This window comes from Apostichopus japonicus, chromosome 7 (assembly GCF_037975245.1).
Source record: "Apostichopus japonicus isolate 1M-3 chromosome 7, ASM3797524v1, whole genome shotgun sequence".
Taxonomy (NCBI): Eukaryota; Metazoa; Echinodermata; class Holothuroidea; order Aspidochirotida; family Stichopodidae; genus Apostichopus; species Apostichopus japonicus.
Genome location: NC_092567.1, coordinates 2,991,807 through 3,013,808, shown reverse-complemented (window position 1 = coordinate 3,013,808; position 22,002 = coordinate 2,991,807). Strand labels below are relative to the sequence as shown.

The window sequence follows — 22,002 nt, the reverse complement described above, 5'->3', positions numbered from 1 at the left end:
GAAAATTTGGAAGGACTACCAAGTTGTTTGCAGGACTACCAAATATTTGAAAATCCTTGAAACTGGTAGTCCTTCGGACAACCTTCTCAAATTCCTGAAAATCCAACACTGATACCGGTAATAATTGTAATTCGTACGGACATTAAATCAGCAATTATTTCCCGTATGGCCTACCATAAACGTTTACCACCCGTTTGTAAAAGTCAATGCACTGGGCAGGGAAATCATTGTTCGTATCTGAAGAGCAGTATTTTGAGTGGTACGACTTTTCGCGGGGTTAAAGTAAAAAAAACCTTCAAGTAAAATAAATCTTTCATAGTTTCCAAAATGAAAAGAAATAAAATGGAAAATATAATAATATTATTCTAGCAGATATGCCGACTTTGTGTACATACAATCGTTACAACAACTCTGGAAAAAAAACTGTGTCACCCCCCCCCCCCAATAATTTGGTCGCTGTCGGCAAATTTTGGGTCTGTTGGCAAAAGGAGAAAAGGTGAAGAGAGAGGAAGGGGAAGAAAGAAGGAAAGCTGAATAGAGAAAAGAAGAACGGGAGCTTCTTCCGTGCCAAATTTGACTTAAAATATGCACCAGATTGCATCTAAGGGCGTTTCAAAACTAAACATTTTCAAAAGGGGAGGGGGACACCCCCTCCCCTTACACCCCTCCCCCATTTCAGTCACCATTTCCAGATCCGTCGGCAAATCAAATTTGACTTAAAATATGCACCAGATTGCATCTAAGGACGTTTCAAAACTAAACATTTTCCAAAGGGGAGTGGGAGACACCCTCCCCTTACACCCCTCCCCCATTTCAGTCACCATTTCCAGATCCGTCGGCAAATCAAATTTGACTTAATATATGCACCAGATTGCATCTAAGGACGTTTCAAAACTAAACATTTTCCAAAGGGAGGGGGAGACACCCTCCCCTTACACCCCTCCCCCATTTCAGTCACCACTTCCAGATCTGTCGGCAAATCAAATTTGACTTAAAATATGCACCAGATTGCATCTAAGGACGTTTCAAAACTAAAAAAGGGGGACACCCCTCCCCTTAGACCCCTCCCCATTTCAGTCACCACTTCCAGATCAAATTCAAATTCTCCACACCCCCCCCAACAAAAACCCCTTCGCTACGCCCCTGCTTACAAGTGTATATCTTTTCTTTCGTTCACCGTTATTTTTTGTTGTTTATTTCGGACCATAGTCTGAATTTCGTGAAACGAAAACTCGCCGGCCTGCCAAAACCCTGATAGTTCCGCCCCCCTCCCCCCACAGTTAAACAACATTATGCTATCTTTAAAAGAATTGTCTGGTAGCCCATAGACGTTACCTTAAAAAACAATCAATAATTTTCCAATTATGCGTTTGACAGAGAAACGATTTTTTAATCGTTTAGGATGGATATTTCAAATATACTTGAACAGTTGAGAACGTGACGTCATCTTCGAAATGCAGATTGCGACATAACCCACGCTCCATACAGTTCCTGCAGTAATCACAACAAATACCGCGTTTGAATACAGATTAATTTCTTTGTTAATTTTCGGTGAAATTCAATATAAATTATATGTTTTACAAAATCGTTGAGCCGTCATATACAGTAATGTAGTGCATCGGTGTTTTCGTGATTTGTGTGTAACATGACGTTAGGTTGAACAGAAGATTCTTCGTTGTTTATCATTTTGCTGTAAAGTTGATCAGTGAATTTTATTTCAGCAATATTTCCCAATATCAGGCTCATTTCTTATTGGAACTAGATTGCTCTTCTCTGTCTCCCCGAACGAGTGTTGTGGTCCAGCAGTTTTATATATTCTTTTTGTTTAAGTATGTCAGTTTGTACTTTATTTGGCTGACCGTTCTGCCGTAGCCTTTCTCTTCCATTCGCATACAGATATCTCGGTAGACAGGAGCGTTGCGGCTTGTCCCATCAAGTTTCGACATAGTATTTGCGTCGCACCAAATGCCAAGCAATGCGAATACTTTATCGTCCGACCACATACTTCGCTCAGTGTACTTCTGCGACATATTGTAAAGGGAAATATCGATAATAATAATAATAATAATAATAATAATAATAATAATAATAATGATGATGATGATGATGATGATGATGATGATGATGATGATGATGATGATGATGATGATGATGATGATGATGATGATGATGATGATGATGATGATGATGATGATGATGATGATGATGATGATGATGATGATGATGATGATGATGATGATGATGATGATGATGATGATGATGATGATGATGATGATGATGATGATGATGATGATGATGATGATGATGATGATCATCATCATCATCATCATCATCATCATCATCATCATCATCATCATCATCATCATCATAATCATCATCATCATCATCATCATCATCATCATCATCATCATCATCATAATCATAATCATAATCATAATCATAATCATAATCATAATCATCATAATAATAATCATAATCATAATAATAATTAGTTTTCAAACGATTATGCTTTAACAGAAAATACCGATTACCGATTATTTTTTTCATAATCGGGCCGATTCCGATTCCGATTATTTGAGAAAGAGAAAATATCCCGTTTAAACGAATTCGGCAATAAGTATGTGATAGTAACAATTATTGTTGTGATTTTCCTCTGTTTAGTTTTGCTTTTATTGTAATAGAAGGCTCTTAGGTATCCTATTGTATGTACCAAGTAACTTCAGGATTTTTTTTTTTTTTTTACAAATTTCCAAAATACGGAAATATGACATCATACCTATTAGCACTGTGGTTATGAAAATGTTTTGTTTATTTTTTTACATACATAATTTAACTTAAAATTTGCTATTAAACTAATCCCCTTTTCACCTTTTAACAATTGTTTTTAAACAGTGTTTAATTATAGCTCTCGTGATTTGTGATGACGTCACTGATGTTGGGTATTCTCTGATCCGTTCATCGCCTCATGGATTATTATTCTTGATCTGAGCATCGAATACTCGACTATCATAATTTGGTTGTTTAATTTAGTCCGAGATTAGATTCTGTTTGAAAAGGGAGCATATGCTTTCATTTAGGATAATTGTATTATCGATCAGATATGTTAATGAGATGATAATAATTCTAACTTGATTGGTTTCATAACTAAGATGATAATAGTCGTTAACTGATTAGATATAAAACCAAGATGATAATGATAGTAAACTGATCGGTAATCTTACTGAGATGTAAGGATTGTAAACTGATCAGCTATATTACTGATATGATAATGATATCAATCCATTAAGGTCAAACTTAAGGAATCAACCAGATTGATGACTCAGCTAATATGAAGTTATCATCGAGGGCCAACACAAATCTCGTGAATATAATGTTTATGATTTCATTCCAGACCAACAAAGATTAAGTATGCACTTATCATTAACATATCTCTCTTTTATGTTTTTCATCAGTTTGGAATCATACCGACTATGACGAGTATCGTCGTCTGAATCTACAAACCGGTCAATGGCAGGTAAAGAGTTTGATCACCTTTCATTCAGCTATTGCTCAATGCAAGTCTGGTCAGCTTGTTTGCGTTATGCTGCCCTAGCACTATTTTCAGTCCCCAATATGTGTAAATAAATCAATATAGTGATACATTATCTGTGAATTTTACGTGTTGCTGGTAATATAGGAAGTTCTGACGTGAAGAAAGAATTTTAAGACATCTTCTGGTATCTACTTCCAAGGGGGGGGGGGGGGGGTTATTGGTTGTGGATAGGGCGGATGGAATCTTGCGTGCGAACATTGTCAAAATGAATCTCATTAGTTCTATATTGAAACACCCGTACAATGTCCATGTCAGTTTGATATTTCAAGCATATAGCTATAGCTAAAAGATTGACTTTTGGCCAGGTTTGCTATATATGTATTGTACAATCGTTTTTGACACATGCCGTTTTATTAATATTCGAGGTATTGAATTTGCATCCAATTAACTTACACGTTTATTCTGATATGAAACCGTATAATGTTATAAATCATATTGAACAGGTATGTTCTTGTAATTTCTGTGTAATTGTTCATCATAACACATAACAACAGTGGTAACAGTCCGTTTAACTAAACTGACCCTGTATCTTACTGTAGCAGCTCCCTGGTTTAAACTGGTCATGTTGAGGTCTTTAGTTGTTTCTGTTGGTCTGAGACGTGGGTCTTCCATACATCATTTTAACACTAACAGATATATTAACTATAAAATGTTTGTCTTGATCCAGGTAATTACTAATCAAATTAAATTTAACAATTTCTGTGGTACTTTTACGAATTGGTCAAATGCACAGGATGGTGATGGGTAAAAATTGGAAGTTAGTAATTGGAACATATCTATGTGGAAATTGACTCTAAAAACTTATTTTAAGTTGATTTCTTTACTGTCTTAGTGTTTAACTCAAATAATGTTGAGAATTTAGTCAATGCGTAAGCGTTTTAATAACATTAAATAAAGCTGCATGCTACGGTAGAGGCTGTAACGTTTACCAATACATATAATATTCACTCAAAACTGGATAGCCCTGCAACTAATTAAGAGATCTAGGTATGTTGTTGCAACCACATGACAGCTACTTATTAGAGAGGTATTCATCGTTTATTCAGATTCAGACGATATTTTGTCCCACAAATTTATTGTCATGTTTTATTTGTTTATTTTCAAACCTTTAATTTCTCTGCCTACTCTCATCTTTCCTGGTGTGAATTTGGTGAAATAAAGTAACATTATGTTTTTTCAAGGTCATTATGTTTCATTCATTCATACTTAGTAAAGATTCCTAAATCCTATTGGTCCATTCAGGTCAGCTGACCGTGGTTAATCCTGTGAGTAACGCACGGTAAAATTACGGGGCATCACTTTAATAAATCTTTGGTTATATGTAACCAAAAATGTTTTGTTTTATGTTTTTTCCCCCACACAAATTGTAGTGTATGAATGAACGGGGTTAATCCACGGTCTAGCGTGCGTTACTCACTAACCCCTTATTTAACGGTCAAGTTTGTTACACTGTTAAAAATAATGGGCAAAATTTACCCAACTTTTTAACCAACGTTGGGCATGTATTCAGCAACCTCAAAAGCTGGGCAAAAATTGACCAACCCAAATAGGTATAACAAATTCTCAACAGTTGGGAGGGGAATTACCCAACTGTTCAGGTTTGCTATTTCCCCAACTGTTGGGTGGGTCATTCATTTTGTTGGGCAAATCATTTAACCAACGTATGGGTTAAGGCACCAGTAATGTATCCATCTGTTGGGCAGTTCATTTAGCCACCTGTTGGGTGTATACTAAATTTGTCCCAATTGTTGGACAATTCATAGATTTTGTTGGGCATTTGCAACAACCAAATGTTGGGTAAATCCTGAACCACTTCCAAATGTTGGGGGTTTCTTAGATCTTGTTGGGCAATATTGGAAAAGAACTGTTGAAATTCTAAAAAATCTAAGACATCACATCCTTTGAAATAAAGAAAGATACTGTATTTTGTAATACTTAGAACACCTTTATTCACTGACCTTGAAGAAGACATATATAGCTATAATGGTTGAAGAAACTTATTGTTGACTGAACAGTATAATTTGATATAAGAAGTCTTAAATTCAGGTATTCTTGAAACAAGGTTATGAACGGAAATTAATTAATGAAGCCATATGTTTCATTTATGTAGGGTTCACGCACTTTCCTTGGAAACTCATTTTGATCTGAAAACAACCTTCCCTAAAGTGACATTAACATTTGTGGCCTCAATTTTCTTAAGAATCCCACAGAATAAATTTTATGGAAAAAAATGCCAATGGCTTTGTGATTCCTTGCCATGAGAACTAAAATTCCCCTTGTACATCATACACCAACTTTGCATTAATATTTTAACCTTTTAACTTAAGTTTAACCCCAAAAGTTTCAGTAATGTGGATCAAAAGCACATATTCACCCTCCATTTCTGGAGTACCCATGTATGAAAGTGTACTGGTTAAAATTAATATTTAACCAATGCAAGGGTGGATCAAAATGGGCTGCAATCAAGGGGTGTAAAGCTCCATACTATAGTTAAACAGGAAGCAAAACAAGTTGTCAGCAATGTTCTTGTACCTAAATGCTTACTGCCTTCAGCCCAGTACTGCCCTTGCTGTCTTTTCTTGTTTAGGAAATGGAAATTTGCTGTGGTCAGACTCACTCCCTCTCTAGATCTATATTAGGACTTATGTTTTCTGACCATAACTTATCCCTTATTACCTTTGGAGTCTTTTAAACTCATCATTAATTAATTAATAATTATGTGGAACCATGTACAAGGTTGAATTTACAAAATTTAGAGCAATTTCTTTTGCACTTGAACAATTGTCTTCCACAATCTAATGATATTGGTAAAACAGAGCCTCAAAATGATTACTACATAACTAGCCATCTTTAAATTGTTGAATAGGAAAAGTCTCTTTTTTAGATGAACATGAATGGAACACTTTTAAACTTTTGTTCAAATGAATCATGGTATTTAAGGAGATATGAGGGCTGGCAAAAAAAAAAAAAAAATTGAAAATGTTCTTCATGATAATTAAAACAAAGATCCGCAAATTTTGATATATTGCTATGCTAATTTATGTGTTTCTGTGCTGTGAAGCAAGCTATACAATGTTCATATGACTTAAAAACTGATAACATTCTTTAGGGCCATTCCATGTGACGCAAGACACAAATCAGAGCGAAATTTAACACTTGTTTTCAATATCATGTTCAGTACAAGTCTGTAGTTAAGCTAGAAGCCTATAGTTACTGAACTTTGAAAACCCAAAATAAATTCTGTCACCACTGCGAAACAGTAGTGCTTTCCCATTGCGAATTATATCGCCCTCAACATTTGTCTCGTAAGTCACGCAGAGAAATGAAGAATTTAAACTTTTTGGAGGAAATCAATAAATCCTGTGAAGCATTGAGAGAAATCTGCTAAGGTGCCTATTATATCTGAAAAGGACACATTGAGGAATAACTTCAAGGTAAAATTTAATTGATATGCATTTTATACTGATATTCTTATGCAAATTAGTCACGTAAGGCACACTGTTCAGTTTCCTTTCCGTTTCCAAATATACAAGGTAACACAGGCTAAGGAAATGTTTGCAAGTTCATTACATTGAGATGGGGGAGGGGGAAGGGTCTATTCTACATATGTAAAAATGTAAAAATAGTGGATAGAAAGAGCACAAGTATGTCAGTTCATTGTACACTAGCTCATCACACAGTAGTTGCTGGAAGAATTTTAATTGGTGGTGCAAATCAAGAGTAAGTTTCAAAAAAACATTTGCAGTCACATTGTGCATGAAGCTCTGCCTTTCATGGGTGCCCTTAATAATGTTGTCATTTTGATTTAAGTGAATACAATTACAGAGTAAGTTCAAATCTTGATGTTCAGTTGTTCATAAAATTCCTATGGACTAGTTCTGCGAAATATCTTAACTTAAGTGCTACAGTAGCTAAATAGTTCCTTAATTAGCCGTAAAATCACTGCAACTGCCCATTTCAGCACGTTCATTACATAAATGTAACCTACATATACTCGTATCTTCCACTTTTTTTACCCAATTCCATGATAATTGCATGCTTCAAAAATGAATTTCTAGGCACCTTGTAATTTGTATCGAAGTTTGAAACAGCGGTATTAGGGCTTTGGATATGTATCCCATTATGATACCTCGAGGAAAAAAGGCTCCGAGCCAGGTGATAAACTGTTTAAGGACTGGCAGCATTCTTCATGAAAGCTCTGAAAGACCGGATGGAGGAGGAAAGATTCTTCATTCCTGATTGTTTATATATGCAACTTTCAATGAAATCCCAAACATTTCGGCAGTGGTGCTGGTACTGCAAGTTGAATATGTAGTGTGCTTTATAGCAGATGTCGACTCCTTCAGAGAGTGTCTGCACGCTCACTGCGTGCCTCTCCAAGATAACAAACACTTGTGATGGTGTCAGCTTGAAGTCTGAGTAAAACCCAAGGATTAAAAGCTGAGATCTTCATTCACTGCTTATTCCCTGTAAGTATGAAGGCAAATGGGTGTGCTCCTGTGAAACCAATAGAAGCAATGAAAAGTAGCTTTTAGTATTCCATATTCAAATTTATTTATTTCTGGTGTGTTCTATATTACAGCCAAAACCATTTACTTTATGCATATCAAAAATATGTTATTGAACTTGTAGTATAAATTAAAAATGGAAACGCTCCCTTTTGATATGTCTAACCAGTAGGATGATACCAGCACACCACTGATTCATATGTAGAATTAGTTTGGAGAGACTTGACTGACTTAAGATCATCCAAGTGAACAAGAAGATTGTCGTAGGGCATTAGTTGGCACCTCCTTCCCATTCGAAATATAAATGTAGATCACAATGGGTACATGCTAGTTTTGAACTCAGGGATTTTGCACAATCCAATGTCCAACAAGAACAATACTACACCTAATACTACTGATACTACTGATACTGATACTACTACTACCACCAACGACAACGACAAGAAGAACAAGAACCAAAAAAAAAAGAACAACAACAATAATGATGAAAATACAGCCTAAAGGGTTTTACAGATCAGTGGAGCCAGTCACAATTCTCCAACAATCCTGGAGAGTAAGTTGCTGCAGTCTTTGTAATCCACACAGTGTTTTGCTCAGGTTCCTCACAAGTTCACATTTTCACCTGAGTGGAATGAGGCCATCAAGATAGAGTACCTTGCCTAAGGACACCATGTAGCCTGGATTTGAACCACTGATTCTTGGATTACGAGATTCAAACCCTAGCTGATTACAAGCAAAGTCAGCAGCTGATATGAATAATGCATTTAGACATACCCTTTTTTAATTCAATAAATGATGAAGCATGATCTGTTGCCGCTGATCGTCCTCCAGTTTTGGCCTTGCTCCTGGTCCCAAAAATAAGTGGTAACATGAGCAATGACAGGTTGTCCTTCTCCTCTGCAAGTGAAAACCAAAGTGCCAAATTTAGCAAAGCATAAAAACCTCAAAATCAATGGTTGTTGTAATATTAATAGTCTATCGGGAAGTAAATACCAAATTCAATAGTCATCAGGTTAGCAAAAAAAAAGAGTAGGTAAGTAGCTGGGAGACCCCCCTCCCATTCAAAGAAAGATAGTGATCCTGTATTCAATATGGGAAATATACAGAACATACTTAACATCATCAACCTGGTTGTTCCTGAGGTAATATGGTTAAAGGTCATTGTTTGACCTCTGCTGACTTAATTAATTGTCCTTTGACCTACAGTTTCTATATTATCTACAATAAACACAAAGAAATTACCGTAAAATGCTGAAGCTACTGTAGCTTGCCACTGTAGCATAATAAAAACGATACACATTGTAAACATAAGCCCAAGATTTCAACCACGGATCACCATAGGCTTATTATAACAATAGAAAAGGTTATTGGAAGTTCGAACTCCACACTTAACCTTAACTAGCCTAGGACTCAGGAGTAGGACTCAGGAGTAGGACTCGCTTAAGTAATCTAGGCTAGGCCTATAGTACGTACGTCGGTATACAGGTATCCTTTTGTCACTGTGATAGGCTACACTACTGTTCAGGCTCTATACGCTAACGTTAGTATTACTACTAGGCCTAGCATAGGAGTACAAAATGTTGATGAAAATTGTGTGAAAGAATCGTCCCAGTTTATTACGATTACTTCAATCCCTTCACTGAAATGATTACCTTTTATAGTCTGAATTATGTCGGGAACAAAAAACCCCCAGCTCTTGAGTAGATCTTCCATTTCGACTTTTGAGGCTGCCAACTCGACGGAATATGTAACCCTTCGTCGGGCACGCGCGCTCAAGCACACTTTGCATGCAAAGTTGCCCAACGTTGGTAAACGTCGCCAAGGTAAAGCCGAATGCTTGCCCAGCGTATGGTATAAAGAACCGAAATTTCGCCCAACATACGATTACGATGACAGAAAAGACCAACATGTGGACAAATATGAGCACGGAGTTTACCAACTCGATGGGTAAACAAACTAATCTGCGATTCGATCATTTTTATATATAAATTGGGCACTATTTGACCAACACAGTTGAAAGGGTACTTGCCCAACAATTTTTTTACCCAGTGTTTTAACAGTGTACCAGCAGATTGTAACAAAAACAACACAAAATACAGAAGCTAGAAATATCCATTATGGTATTCTTCCTTTGGAATTAAATCTTGTTAATAACTTAACCGTGTTCAATAAAAAAAACTTCTAGGGATTTGAAGGATCACTTGCTTAAATTATTATTTATCACTGACATATGTGTGTGGGTCCAAGCAGGCTTAGATATAATGAAAGGACGGGTCTGGTTTTTATTTGAAACCAATAAACTCTGATATATTCATTTGAATGGTAATGCTTGTCATGGTCATTTGTATATATGAAGGGAAGAGGAGCTATGATTACTGACATTTCAAAGGGATCCGATCTAATACTCTTTTTTCTTGGGAGGAGGGGGGGGGGGGTGGTAGGATTATTGTATTTGTGTAAAATGGGAATGATTATAAAACAGAAAGAAACTCTGTAGTATATATGTGTAGCTCTACTAACCCGCTTCGTTGTTATCTTGTACGGGTACCATGGTAACCTAAACATATACAATAACTTGATAAAATATGAATATAAGACGAATATTCGTATTATTTCCCGCGTGTTATAAACGTATACAAAAATACATACATTAGACGATTTTCAAGAAGTCAGGATACGGGTGGTGGCTTAGAGTGTACTTTTTCCAACTACGTTATAGTCGGTAACTGATAATCTGATTTAAATATTCATAATTTGTCATCCGCTAATTGTTTATTTTATCTTGATAATTATCTTCAAAGTGTTAAGGATAGTGTATTTCCATCTTCCAACCTCATTCATTAAATATTGTTAGTATCTAGGATTGGGTGGAGAATTGAGGGCGCTAAATAATATAGGAACAACTCACGTAAACTTTTGTATCACGTTTATCAAACGTAGAAACAGAGTTATAAAAATCTGGAAGTGAACATAAATAAATATCTTTCAAATATATTGTTGCGGTAAAAGTCTGTAAGTAAATAACGAGCATTGGTATGATAATTAACGACTAAGCATATCATTTCAAAATTTAGTAGAACACTAGTAGCGTGTATGACTTTGAAACAACATAGTTGACATGACCGACGCTGCTTAACATTTCCAACAAACCGCTAGAAATCCTCGTGAAACATTGGTATTATTCTTCTGAACCAAAACTTAGCTGTAGTAAAAATCAATAACATCAACAAATATCCTAATCAAATAATGTCTTCACCTCAAGGAATGCACTGAACATATCCCACTGTTTACGTCACCATTTCGATGTACATTAAATATGAAACCGTAGAATGTTGTCAATCATGTTGCACCGTTCTTGTTTATGTTCATTTAATTTCGGAGCAATTGTTCATCATAGCACATACAGTTGTAGTAAAAACAGTCCGTTTAGCCGACCCTGTAGCTTACTGTAGCTGCCCTTGCATATTTGCCTTTGTAACAAGCTCCCTGGTTTTCACTGGTTATGCTCATTTTCCTCGTTTTCTCTGGTATTAGGAGAAGTTGGTCTTCCATTAAATAAAGCTGCCTATTACGTCATAGGTTGTAAATTGACCAAACCGTGAAATATTCGCAGAATTATTGGATACCTTGCAACTAAGAAATGGGGATGAACTGGTAGTGTAACGGGTAGTGACCGATGCGAAGCAGCGCGATTCAACATTGTTGTTCTTTCAATGGTTTTAAAATCTTACCAGAAACTGGTTTTTATTGCCTATTATTTGTGGGTGGAGTGCATAGATATATAAACGAAATTGCTTGTGAACATCCGACTCACCGTTTCCCAGAATGCGAATGCTGGACATTGTGGCGATTGATATTAATGAAGGAAGAAGTGATACGTTTATTGATAAAAAAAAAAAAATTGAAGACTATTTTGTAATTTGTGAAAGTATTATATTCGTGAATTGGAATAAACGGTATAAAAGAAGATCTTGCAAATATATTTTTTAGTGGCTTCAGATTGGCTCTGTGGAGTAAATCAGTACCGATGATTCAGTAGAGCTGTGATTAATCACTTTCCACGCACATTTACACAACACGACCACAATACCAGTTAGTATGTGGGGGGCAATTATACTAGTCTACTGCTTCGTTCTGTTGTATACCATGGTATCCAAAGAACTGGACACGTATGTTGTGACGCTGTTTACGAACACAATGTTGGAAAAGATCACTCACACATGAATCAGTTTTTTTTCCCTTCAAGATACTGCTACACGGATATTTACCGTTATTCCTATATATATATATATATATATATATATATATATATATATATATATATATATATATATATAAACATATATATATATATATATATATATATGTATGTATATATAAATATATATATACAGGGGCGTATCCAGGATTTTCTTACCCGGGGGGCGCGAATTACTATCTAAGCGGAGCGCCACCATCAGTTGGCGCGGAGCGTACACGAAAATTTCTGGTTTTGGTCCCCCCCCCCCCCCCCAGATCACCGGAAATGGCACTTCTCGGGCTTAAGAATGGCCAACTAGATGTACACTTTTGCCTGAGAACCAAGTATTTCCCAATAGTTTATTTTTTCCATCCATAAACTTTTTGAAGATTGTAAAACCAGTCACACATCATGTTCGACCTCATCGCATGTCCTGTGGATCATTGCTTTTGTAGGTGATTCTACGTCGCGGCCCACGATACCCGGGTGTCAGCCCCACTTTTCAAGGTTTTAAGCCCATTATTTGTTGAGAATTTGAAAATTCCCATTTCTCGTGAATAAAATCACTTGAAAACATACCCATAATGTTGCACAAAATTTAATCTATGGACAACCAATATAGAAAAACCTCCTTCAACCCCTAAGAGACAGGTCAAAATTGAACGAGTAGAGCGAAGTATGATGAAGAATGTTGGTGAGGAATTTTTCTAAAATTCCGACACAGTTAATTTATTGGTGTAGAAATATTGCAACCTCTTATAACAGCTATTAAAACTTGGTTGAAGGAAATGAAAAATAGCAGATATTTCCGATATCAGGTATCAGATATTTCGAAACCGAACACTACACACATAGGCGTAGGAGGCGGGGGCTGCAGCCCCCCCCCCCAACCATTTTTTCGCCCTGATAATTCGGGCAATATGCTGAGAATTTTTCGGGCACCTACTGAAAGAAAAATAAATTGCAATGATGTAGCTTAAGGAAATGGATAGTTTAAAAATGATCTCCTTGGTAATTAAAATAAAGTTGTAAGCTTGGCCGACTAATTCGCCATTACTAATGTAAAAGAGAGTTTTGACATAATTGGACCTGTATGCTTTTTCTCCATCTACATAAGACATTTGGTTGTTTACATTAGCATCCGGCGGTATACTGTGGAACTTTCACCGACCGTATGGTACACGATGGCATGCGATGTAATAACAGATTCTTACATATATGATATTGACCTTAACATGTTGAACGCGCGCTTTGCGCGCGAAAAATTTTGGTTACATTTTTCGGGCAAGTCGTTACAGCCCCCAAATCCAATTTGGCTCCTACGTCTTTGACAACACACATAGACAGTTTTGATGCTGATATGATGTGACATCTGCTCTTTGCTTTACCAATTTGAATTGGCGTGAAGCTAGTAATTTGCCAAGGGAGGGGCGAAGCCTGTAGGCAACTAAGCGTAGCGCCACGATGAGTTGGCGCGAAGCGTACAAGAAAATTTTGGCCGAAAATGCCCCCCAGATCGCTGGAAATGACACTTCCCAGGCCTTGTAAGTTGCATCTAAGCATTTGCTATTTTGAAATTACTAGCGATATCATAAAGAAAATTTGCTCGGGGGGGGGGGCGGTCGTCCCCTTCCCGAAATGCGTCATGTTCCCCGACGACTCGGTCGAGTTCAAAACCAGCCACAGTTGGTTATGATAGACTATATATAGTATACATATAGATACATTAGTGAGAGAGGAAAAATGGAAACGTCAAAAATGGAGTTGTCGGTGTAAGGGGTAGGGTGAGGTGCACGTCCCCTCCGTAATCCTCGATCTGTCACTGGCTACCCTGTGTATATAATATGGATCAGCGCTGTAATTACCGTATGTCACTGTTCCTCTTTCTCTTCCCGGTGTCTTGGCGTTTATCTTCTACTCCCTCCTTTTCTCCTTTTTCTCTCTTTCTTCTTTTTCTTTTCCCTTCCTTCCTCTCCTCCTTTTCTTTTTTCCCCCTCTTTTTCCCTTGTTTCTTCTCTTTTTTCTCTCCTCTTTTTCTTACCCGGGGGGCGCGCGCCCCCAACGCCCCCTGGATACGCGCCTATATATATATATATATATATATATATATATATATATATATATATATATATATATATATATATATATATATATATATATATATATATACATATATATATATATATATATATATATATGTATATATATATGTATATATATATATATATATATATATATATATATATATATATATATATATATATATATATATATATATATATATATATATATATATATATATATATATATATTAAGCACCTGCCGTGCCGTATATTGATTTCTGCAATTTGTTAAAGAGTATCTCAGATGTGCAGTAGACTCTCCTTTGGAGAAGTTGGATGATCCGTTTACAGCAATGGTTGGATGACAAGATTCACTTAACGGATGTAACATTTACATAGCTGGTTTCGTTAACAGTATCGACTTAATAACCATCAAATAGCACCCAAAAGCTTTCATCAGTTTGATGAATTATTATAACTTGGATAGATGCATGAAATGCATGAGATGCATAATGCATGAGATGCATGAGAAACCTGGTTGCTCTTTAACCAGCATCGGAACTTAAATAACACCTATCACAGTTTGTTCATAACACATATACATACTAGCTTCACCTTCTTATACATGTAGGAACTTGAGCTGAAGTTGTTTCTATTCTAAAATCCTGCTGAGGTTAATGCAAGCGGTCAGATTCATAGTTCCTTCTAGAATATTGCTAAGTATACCGTTCTTCAAATAACATGTGCACTTAGAGTTTCCGCAAAAAAAATATTGTTCATTTCATTTCCGTTATCACCAGTATAAATATACAATATTTAATAATAGGAGAACCAAAGACTAAGACATATAAAAATATGTACATCAATATGAACATAAATATCAGAAGGTAAAAGATTAAAGAACTGTTGAAAACTTATGTTACTAAAAATAATCTACAAACAGGATCCAAGTCATTATGTTTGAATAAACTTTACAGTAAAGCAAAGAAAAAAAAACTAAGACTCCGGGCACACGTATAAAATCTCATCTTCCGACCATCGTTTCTTAACTATAGTCCGGACAGAATTTACGAGGAAATTACGAGCGATCCCATCTTTAAACTAACTACGGTAGCGGTCACACGTACTCACACGACGTTGTACTATATTCGGACGATCGTTATTCGCGAACACATGCATCGGTGAGTTAATTATGCTTTTGCAACGCTATCATGCGCAGTTGTGTTGGGTCGGTCAAGGGTCACGGTTTTGACGATGTTTCGCGGGGTTATTAGATGTAAGTAGTAGATGATGGCGATGGAAGCTCAATTTGCAGTAGCGCTTTCATTGTTTTATTATTATGAGGTTTGTATTACGAAGGAGGCGTCACATATTGGAAGAAGCATTCCTGCAAAGACAAGAAGCCGCTGTTCGCCGACAGAGAGCGTGTAGGCGCATATTCATTCGTAATACACAGCGAAATATTATGGATATGCAATCCCAGCACGCACTGCTCACGCTAATGTGTATGCGTCCGTTCGTATCCCTCTTTCGCCATCATATCCGCACACATTCTAAACACCTCCTTATTCCTGACGGTGTTGTCCACCATACTTTGTATCTACTCTCCCCAAAATATATCAATTAGTCTCAGGACTTCTTGTTCCTCCCAGGTTTTACCGTGAGTAGTGGCCGCCATTGCGAGTTGTCTTGTCGAATTGTTCGGAGTGTTAATTGTTGTGTTGTTTTGTGGTAGAAACCGTACGTGTGTATGTACAGTACATGTATTAGTGTACAGTGTGCAGTGCAGTACAGGTTTGTTTTGTTTACATCGTATGTATCTAGGCACGCGTCGCTATGTCAAGGGATTGAAATCGGGGATTTCCGGCCGAGGTCAGTGTTCATGCTAAAATGCGTAGTCGGACAACGCAATTGCGGTCACACGCATGGTTATTCCTGCTAACGATGGTCGCACCATGTTAATTCGGGGCTAATGATGCTAATTACCATCTTTAGTGGACGATGGTCGGACGATCGTCAGACCATAGTAGAGAGCGGTCACACGCAAATCGTACCATGGTCGGACCATGGTCGGACCATCGTTATGTCTGAGAAAATGTACGCGTGACCGGGGTCAAAAATACCTTAAGTGCAGGATACAGTGGGTGTTCCATACGAATAGTTCATGTCTTCTCAATACAATAGGAATTGTCCAAAAAAAAAACGCTCAAAGGAATAGTGAGTTAACGGAAGAGATATAAATGTTTCAGATGATAATTTTGGGGATTTTAAATCTGATTTTTTTTTGATACACCATTATTGATGTAAGAATTATCCCTCGCGACCAAAATGGTATGACTAATGCTATATCTGAAACATCACCTTTGACGATGTCATAATATAAGAGGGATTTGTCTTAAGTACAGACTAAGCTGATTTACAGATACGACTGTCTGGTATTACAGACAAAACATAGTCATATAGTCTATATCGCTGTAGGCATTATGTTGCAGTCGCTACGGACTAAAACATGTTTGTTTACATGCATGACAGTGCTACAGTATGCATAGCTATAGAGACTAAAAACTAGTCTTGGTGATTTCTAAGTTTAAGATATTGACAAAATAAAATATATCTTTTTATTAGATTTGTTTAAACTGTTACAGATCAGTGAGGTTTGCGACATAATTATATAATACAGGTCACTGTATGTCAGAGCGTTAATCTAGGATATGATCTTCATTTCACCCGACATTCTTGAAATAGGCGAAATCTTACATGTTCTCAAGTGTCTACTTCCTGTTAGGCTCACAGTATACTTTAGAAACCTTTGTGATGATTTTACAAAGTTTTCATGACCCTTTTATCATGATCCTAAGCTTTGTTTTTTGCTCTACTTTCCGTTGGTGATATACAACAACTACTTTCCATGGTTTATTATAAACTGTCCCTACTCCTCTCTTTCAACGTCCTTTCATCTGATATAGAACCATATTCATGTGGTCCTAAAGCAGCCATATCCGTTGTTGTATTATATTATTAATTTAACACGAAACGAAACCTTGTACAACTGTAAATGTTTAGATAGGTGTGTGCGCATTATTGAAGTGGTAATTCATTTAATCACACGTTGCAATTTAGGACATTATTCTAATTCAGTAAACTTTAACCCAATTAAAGACAATTGGTCATAAAATTCTACGTATTGCCTACTTATTGTAATGGCACACTTTCTATGGTTTGATTCGTTATTTTTAAATAATATATTAAAGATGAAAACAAACTTCCTTAGAGATTCTAATTGGAAGGGGGGGGGGGTCTAGGTCCCCATACTGAGGTAACGACAATTATATTTAAAGTTAAATCTGCAATTGACCTAGGACGAGGAGTTATTTCTCCAGGATGTATATATATTGTACAATACACATTATACGTTAGAAACCTTGTGACCACGTTGGTACAAATAAATGAAGTCTCCCTTCCACGCTCGTACTCCAGCACTTTCGTCATATTTTTCTAATTATTGTTGTCCTTCTTTCTCTGCATGTAGACTCCTATGTGCTCTCCTTATAGAAGTTATTGTCTTGTGAATTAACATTCTTAATTTTAAGATAGAGAATATTCAAACAGATAAAAACATATAAAGAGAAATTAATCTATTGTGCTACCAGTGTTTCTTAGTCAAAATGTTTTATTGGTGAAAATATCGATAGATAATTTTCATCTCTAGAATCTTTAACTCTGACGTCACTGCATGCAGCAATACAGCAATCATTAAATGTTAATCGGTGTTAGTAGTTTGAGTTGTAATGGGATTTGAAGGATCCATATTGATTATATTTCATTATTTATTTAAATTAATGTATATATACACTGTAAAAACACTTGGGTCATTTTTTGACCCAAATTTGACCCAGCAACTTAGTGGAATCTCCACCAGCCCAGGTTTGGGTCAATTTGACCAAGGATCTGTGTCATTTGACATCTGACCTAAAACTGGGTTATTTTGACCCATACGCTACTTTGACCCATATGCTACTTTGACCCAGCTTTTGACCCAGTGGTTAGTGCAATCTCCACCAGCCCAGCAGATTGGGTCAAAAAAATTGACCACGTAAATGGGTCAAAGCTGAATTTACATTTGCAGTTGCAGGAAGGCTATAAAAGAAATGACATAAGACTTCGATTCCTAAAGATAAATTAATTTATTCAAATCACAAAGTGGTGTTACAATAAAGCATGCAACTTCTTCTATTTCACATATAATTATCGATATTCATTTTGTTTTATTCCAACTAGAACATCATAGTAACAGTAAAAATCAGAGTAATGTGATACCCATAAAACTAAACAAACAATGAACACAAGAACATAGGCTAAGGCTAATGTACCAACTGAGAAGCATTGGAAACTAAGCAATGTTCCTTAAAATCCTGACATACTTAACTAAAACAACTGATCATTTATTCATGTGCACAAATTTTAGTTCACTGAGGAATATGTTCTGTACTACTTGAAAGACTTTAATTGTTGATCTCAGAGCTAGGTTTGCTGCAGTGTTTGTAATATAAAGTTAATCAAGACTGGAGCATGCACTCACTCTCTACTTGTATCCTTAGTCACTGTAGTAATTTGATTATTAGCTAGCATTTCTAATTGTTTTTAAAGAATATAAATAAACAACATTCCATAGTTATCAATTGTATAAAATGTTAGGTATACAAAGAAGACATGAAGTACATCAATGGTGGCTGTAAGAAATCAAATATTTTGGAAAGCTCAATGTTTGGTGGGGGCTTTGTCAATGTCAAAAGTCAAAGACAATATCAAACATATTTTGCAGTGGGTTGGTGGGGCAAGAAAAACCCTATGGCCAGCTGCCAATTAATAAAATCTTGCAAGCATATCCCAATGGTGATAATTTCCTCAGTAGTTCTTGTACCAAAACAGCATCAGATTTGAATGAGGAAAAGCTGTTTATAACATACAGTACAAGACTTATAATCACTGAAAAGTCATCAATAAATGGAAACACTGTGAATGAATATTTTTGCACCACCAATATGTTACAATATGTATTAAATTTTCAGTTGCTCAGGCAAAAAATGTACATCAGTCATGCTTTTGGCTAGTTGTGCATGTATGATGTATGGTGGAACACTAGTTTTGCACCACTGTTTGTGAGGCAGTTCTGCTTCTTTGGTCCCTCTAAACTTAACAATAACAAATACCAAATGAAACTTAAACCCTTGTTCAAGGTAATATAACATGCAAACATAAATAGCAAACAACTTTGTCACATTATGTAAATTAAAAAAACCTCATGTAATCATCCCATCATGTTAATGACCATAAACTAAGTGTTAACCTAATGTTGCACTGCCCAAGGTTTACAGGAGATATGTTCATATCCCTTATATGTGTTTTGAGAAAATTATACGATAAAAGGTTACAATGTATAAAAAACCAAATAAATCATATTAAACACTACTTTTGACAAAGTTGTTTACATACCTTTTTTTCTCTTACTGACTACTTAAAAAAGCACGTAGGCTTCTTACTGAAGGGGATGTCGAAACCTTACCTTTCCCTTCACTAAGCTTAAAGAGGAATTTGTGTATAAATTCCCAGGTTGTTTGACACTGGCAGGGGTAGGCTATGTCAAACAAGTACAATGATTTGAAACAAATATCAAAAGCTGCAATCAAATCTGTTGCTGGCAGAGCAACCCCTTCGATGATCACAAATGACTGAGTCGGACACCTTCTATCACCAAATGCAAGGACGAATGGCTGCTTTCGAGTTCTATCTTGCTTAAGCTCATCTTCCATGAATTGAGGAAGATTGGTCCCAACCTTTGGAAGAAAGAAAATAAATTGCTGCTTTCAATGCACACTTAATTCTGTTGTCACTAATTTAAATAATTAGCAAATCTTTTCACTTGAATCATTACCATAGCAGATTTAAGATTCTGTTGACCTCAAATGACGTTGGACCTCCATGAAAAAATAGAGGGATCATCTACTTACAAAGGGCTAACTACATACTAAGTTTAAGGTTCAAGCAACTTAACTTGGCACCTGACTGTTATAAGTGAAAAATCATCATGACATTTTATGCGATTTAATTACATACCAGTAGGAATGACTGAGGATGTAGGAATATCAGTTACTTAGCCTACACAGTTAAAAGAAATTGACCCATATCCCTTACTGAGTATATTGTATGTAGACTGTTCAAGATAATGGTATTAGTACCTTTTGGATCTGTTTTTATGTTGAACTTTACAGGTGTAGGCTTCTTTACTTCTTTCGGTGTTGCTTCTTGTTTCTTAAAGGCATGGGATCGTTTTCGGGCAATCTTTCCTCAAGATAGTCTGTAGCATAGCCTGTAGCAGGATGTTTCCCATGGGCTTTTGTGTACCATGCTACCTATAGTCCACAGATAAAAATAGGACATATATAGTTAACTTCAATTGTTCAATTACACCGACTATAGTCTTGGCAAAGACTGTTTGTTGGAGTATATCATATTTTACTGCAGTGGCATAACCAGCAGTAGGGGAAATGCCCCCAATTGGTCACCCCCATCTGCCCCAAATTGACATACAAGTAAATTAGTAAGATAGAAATGATGAACCATTTAACATCTTGTCCACCCCTTAAATACAAGAATTTTATCCCTCCCCTTACACTCCTTCCCCATATCTTGTCTCCCTCCCCTTGCACAGACTCCTTGCTACCCTTCAGCTCTCCCCCACCCCCACTAAAAAGTCTGATTATGCTACTGTTTTACTACATTTAATAGCACACTGTTAACTCTCTGTTCAGCAAGATACTGTAGCTATTAACAAGTAACATTATACTAGTCTTAGCCTCTAACGTTATATTTAGTTAAACTTACGTAGTGAGGTTAGGCCTATGCTTTATCAAAGACCAAACGTTAGGTCTAACATTACAGCTATCTATGTATCACTATCACTGTATCAGGGTAATTATGGGCTTGTCTGAACCACGGCGCTCGCAGCACTAATAACATGTTACTTAGGCCTAGCCTATCATCATATCTACAATGGCATACTATAATATAGTATTTAACTAATTAACGTTGCGAGCGCCTGTGGCCTGAACTAGTCAGCATACTTTGGCGTATATTTACCTTTGAATATTGGTATTTACATTGGCAAACCCCAGTCATCAAGGACGGAACTAACAAACGTGTCCATTTTCAGAGCCCATCAAAGTTTTTGATTCAACTTAGACTGCCTTCTTGGTCCTGAATTTACGTATGGTTTGTAGATTTGTGTGACGGTGTTCAGCTGTCGTCTACGAAAGGCGTCATGCAAAAACGCTGATAGTGGTCACATGACATAACTTATCCAATGAGAAAAGTCTTTGAGAGTGACCCAGTGCAAAAAGTCAAACTTTCATCGAGCTATTTCACAATTTCAAACAATCTTACGTAATAACTCAACCAATACGACCCATTTCTGGGTACAGTATGGCTGACTCAGCAGATGGGTCACACAAAATGACCCAGGTGTTTTTACAGTGTATGTATATATATATATATATATATATATATATATATATATATATATATATATATATATATATATAT

General features: G+C 36.3%; 2 protein-coding genes and 1 long non-coding RNA gene across 6 annotated transcripts in view; 1 reads left to right on the top strand and 2 right to left on the bottom strand.

The window, feature by feature from the left end:
• The window catches only part of LOC139969995 (uncharacterized), a 958,452-nt gene that overhangs the window by 237,943 nt on the left and 698,507 nt on the right, over window positions 1–22,002 (bottom strand). The gene's annotated exons all lie outside the window — the stretch shown is intronic.
• Window positions 1–22,002, top strand: part of LOC139969972 (uncharacterized) — a 290,887-nt gene that overhangs the window by 254,568 nt on the left and 14,317 nt on the right. For 2 of the 3 annotated variants that reach the window (XM_071975457.1, XM_071975456.1), the window contains exon 9: window positions 3,453–3,514. The exons of the other annotated variant lie outside the window; for it this stretch is intronic. In XM_071975457.1, the coding sequence (XP_071831558.1) occupies window positions 3,453–3,514 (62 nt within the window). The remainder of the gene's footprint in view (window positions 1–3,452; window positions 3,515–22,002) is intronic. 3 annotated transcript variants of the gene reach the window in all.
• Window positions 18,517–21,861, bottom strand: LOC139970299 (uncharacterized). Its single transcript, XR_011794085.1, has 3 exons — window positions 21,541–21,861; window positions 20,640–20,813; window positions 18,517–20,237 (listed from the first exon to the last, which is right to left on the bottom strand). It is a non-coding gene; the product is annotated as an uncharacterized lncRNA (long non-coding RNA).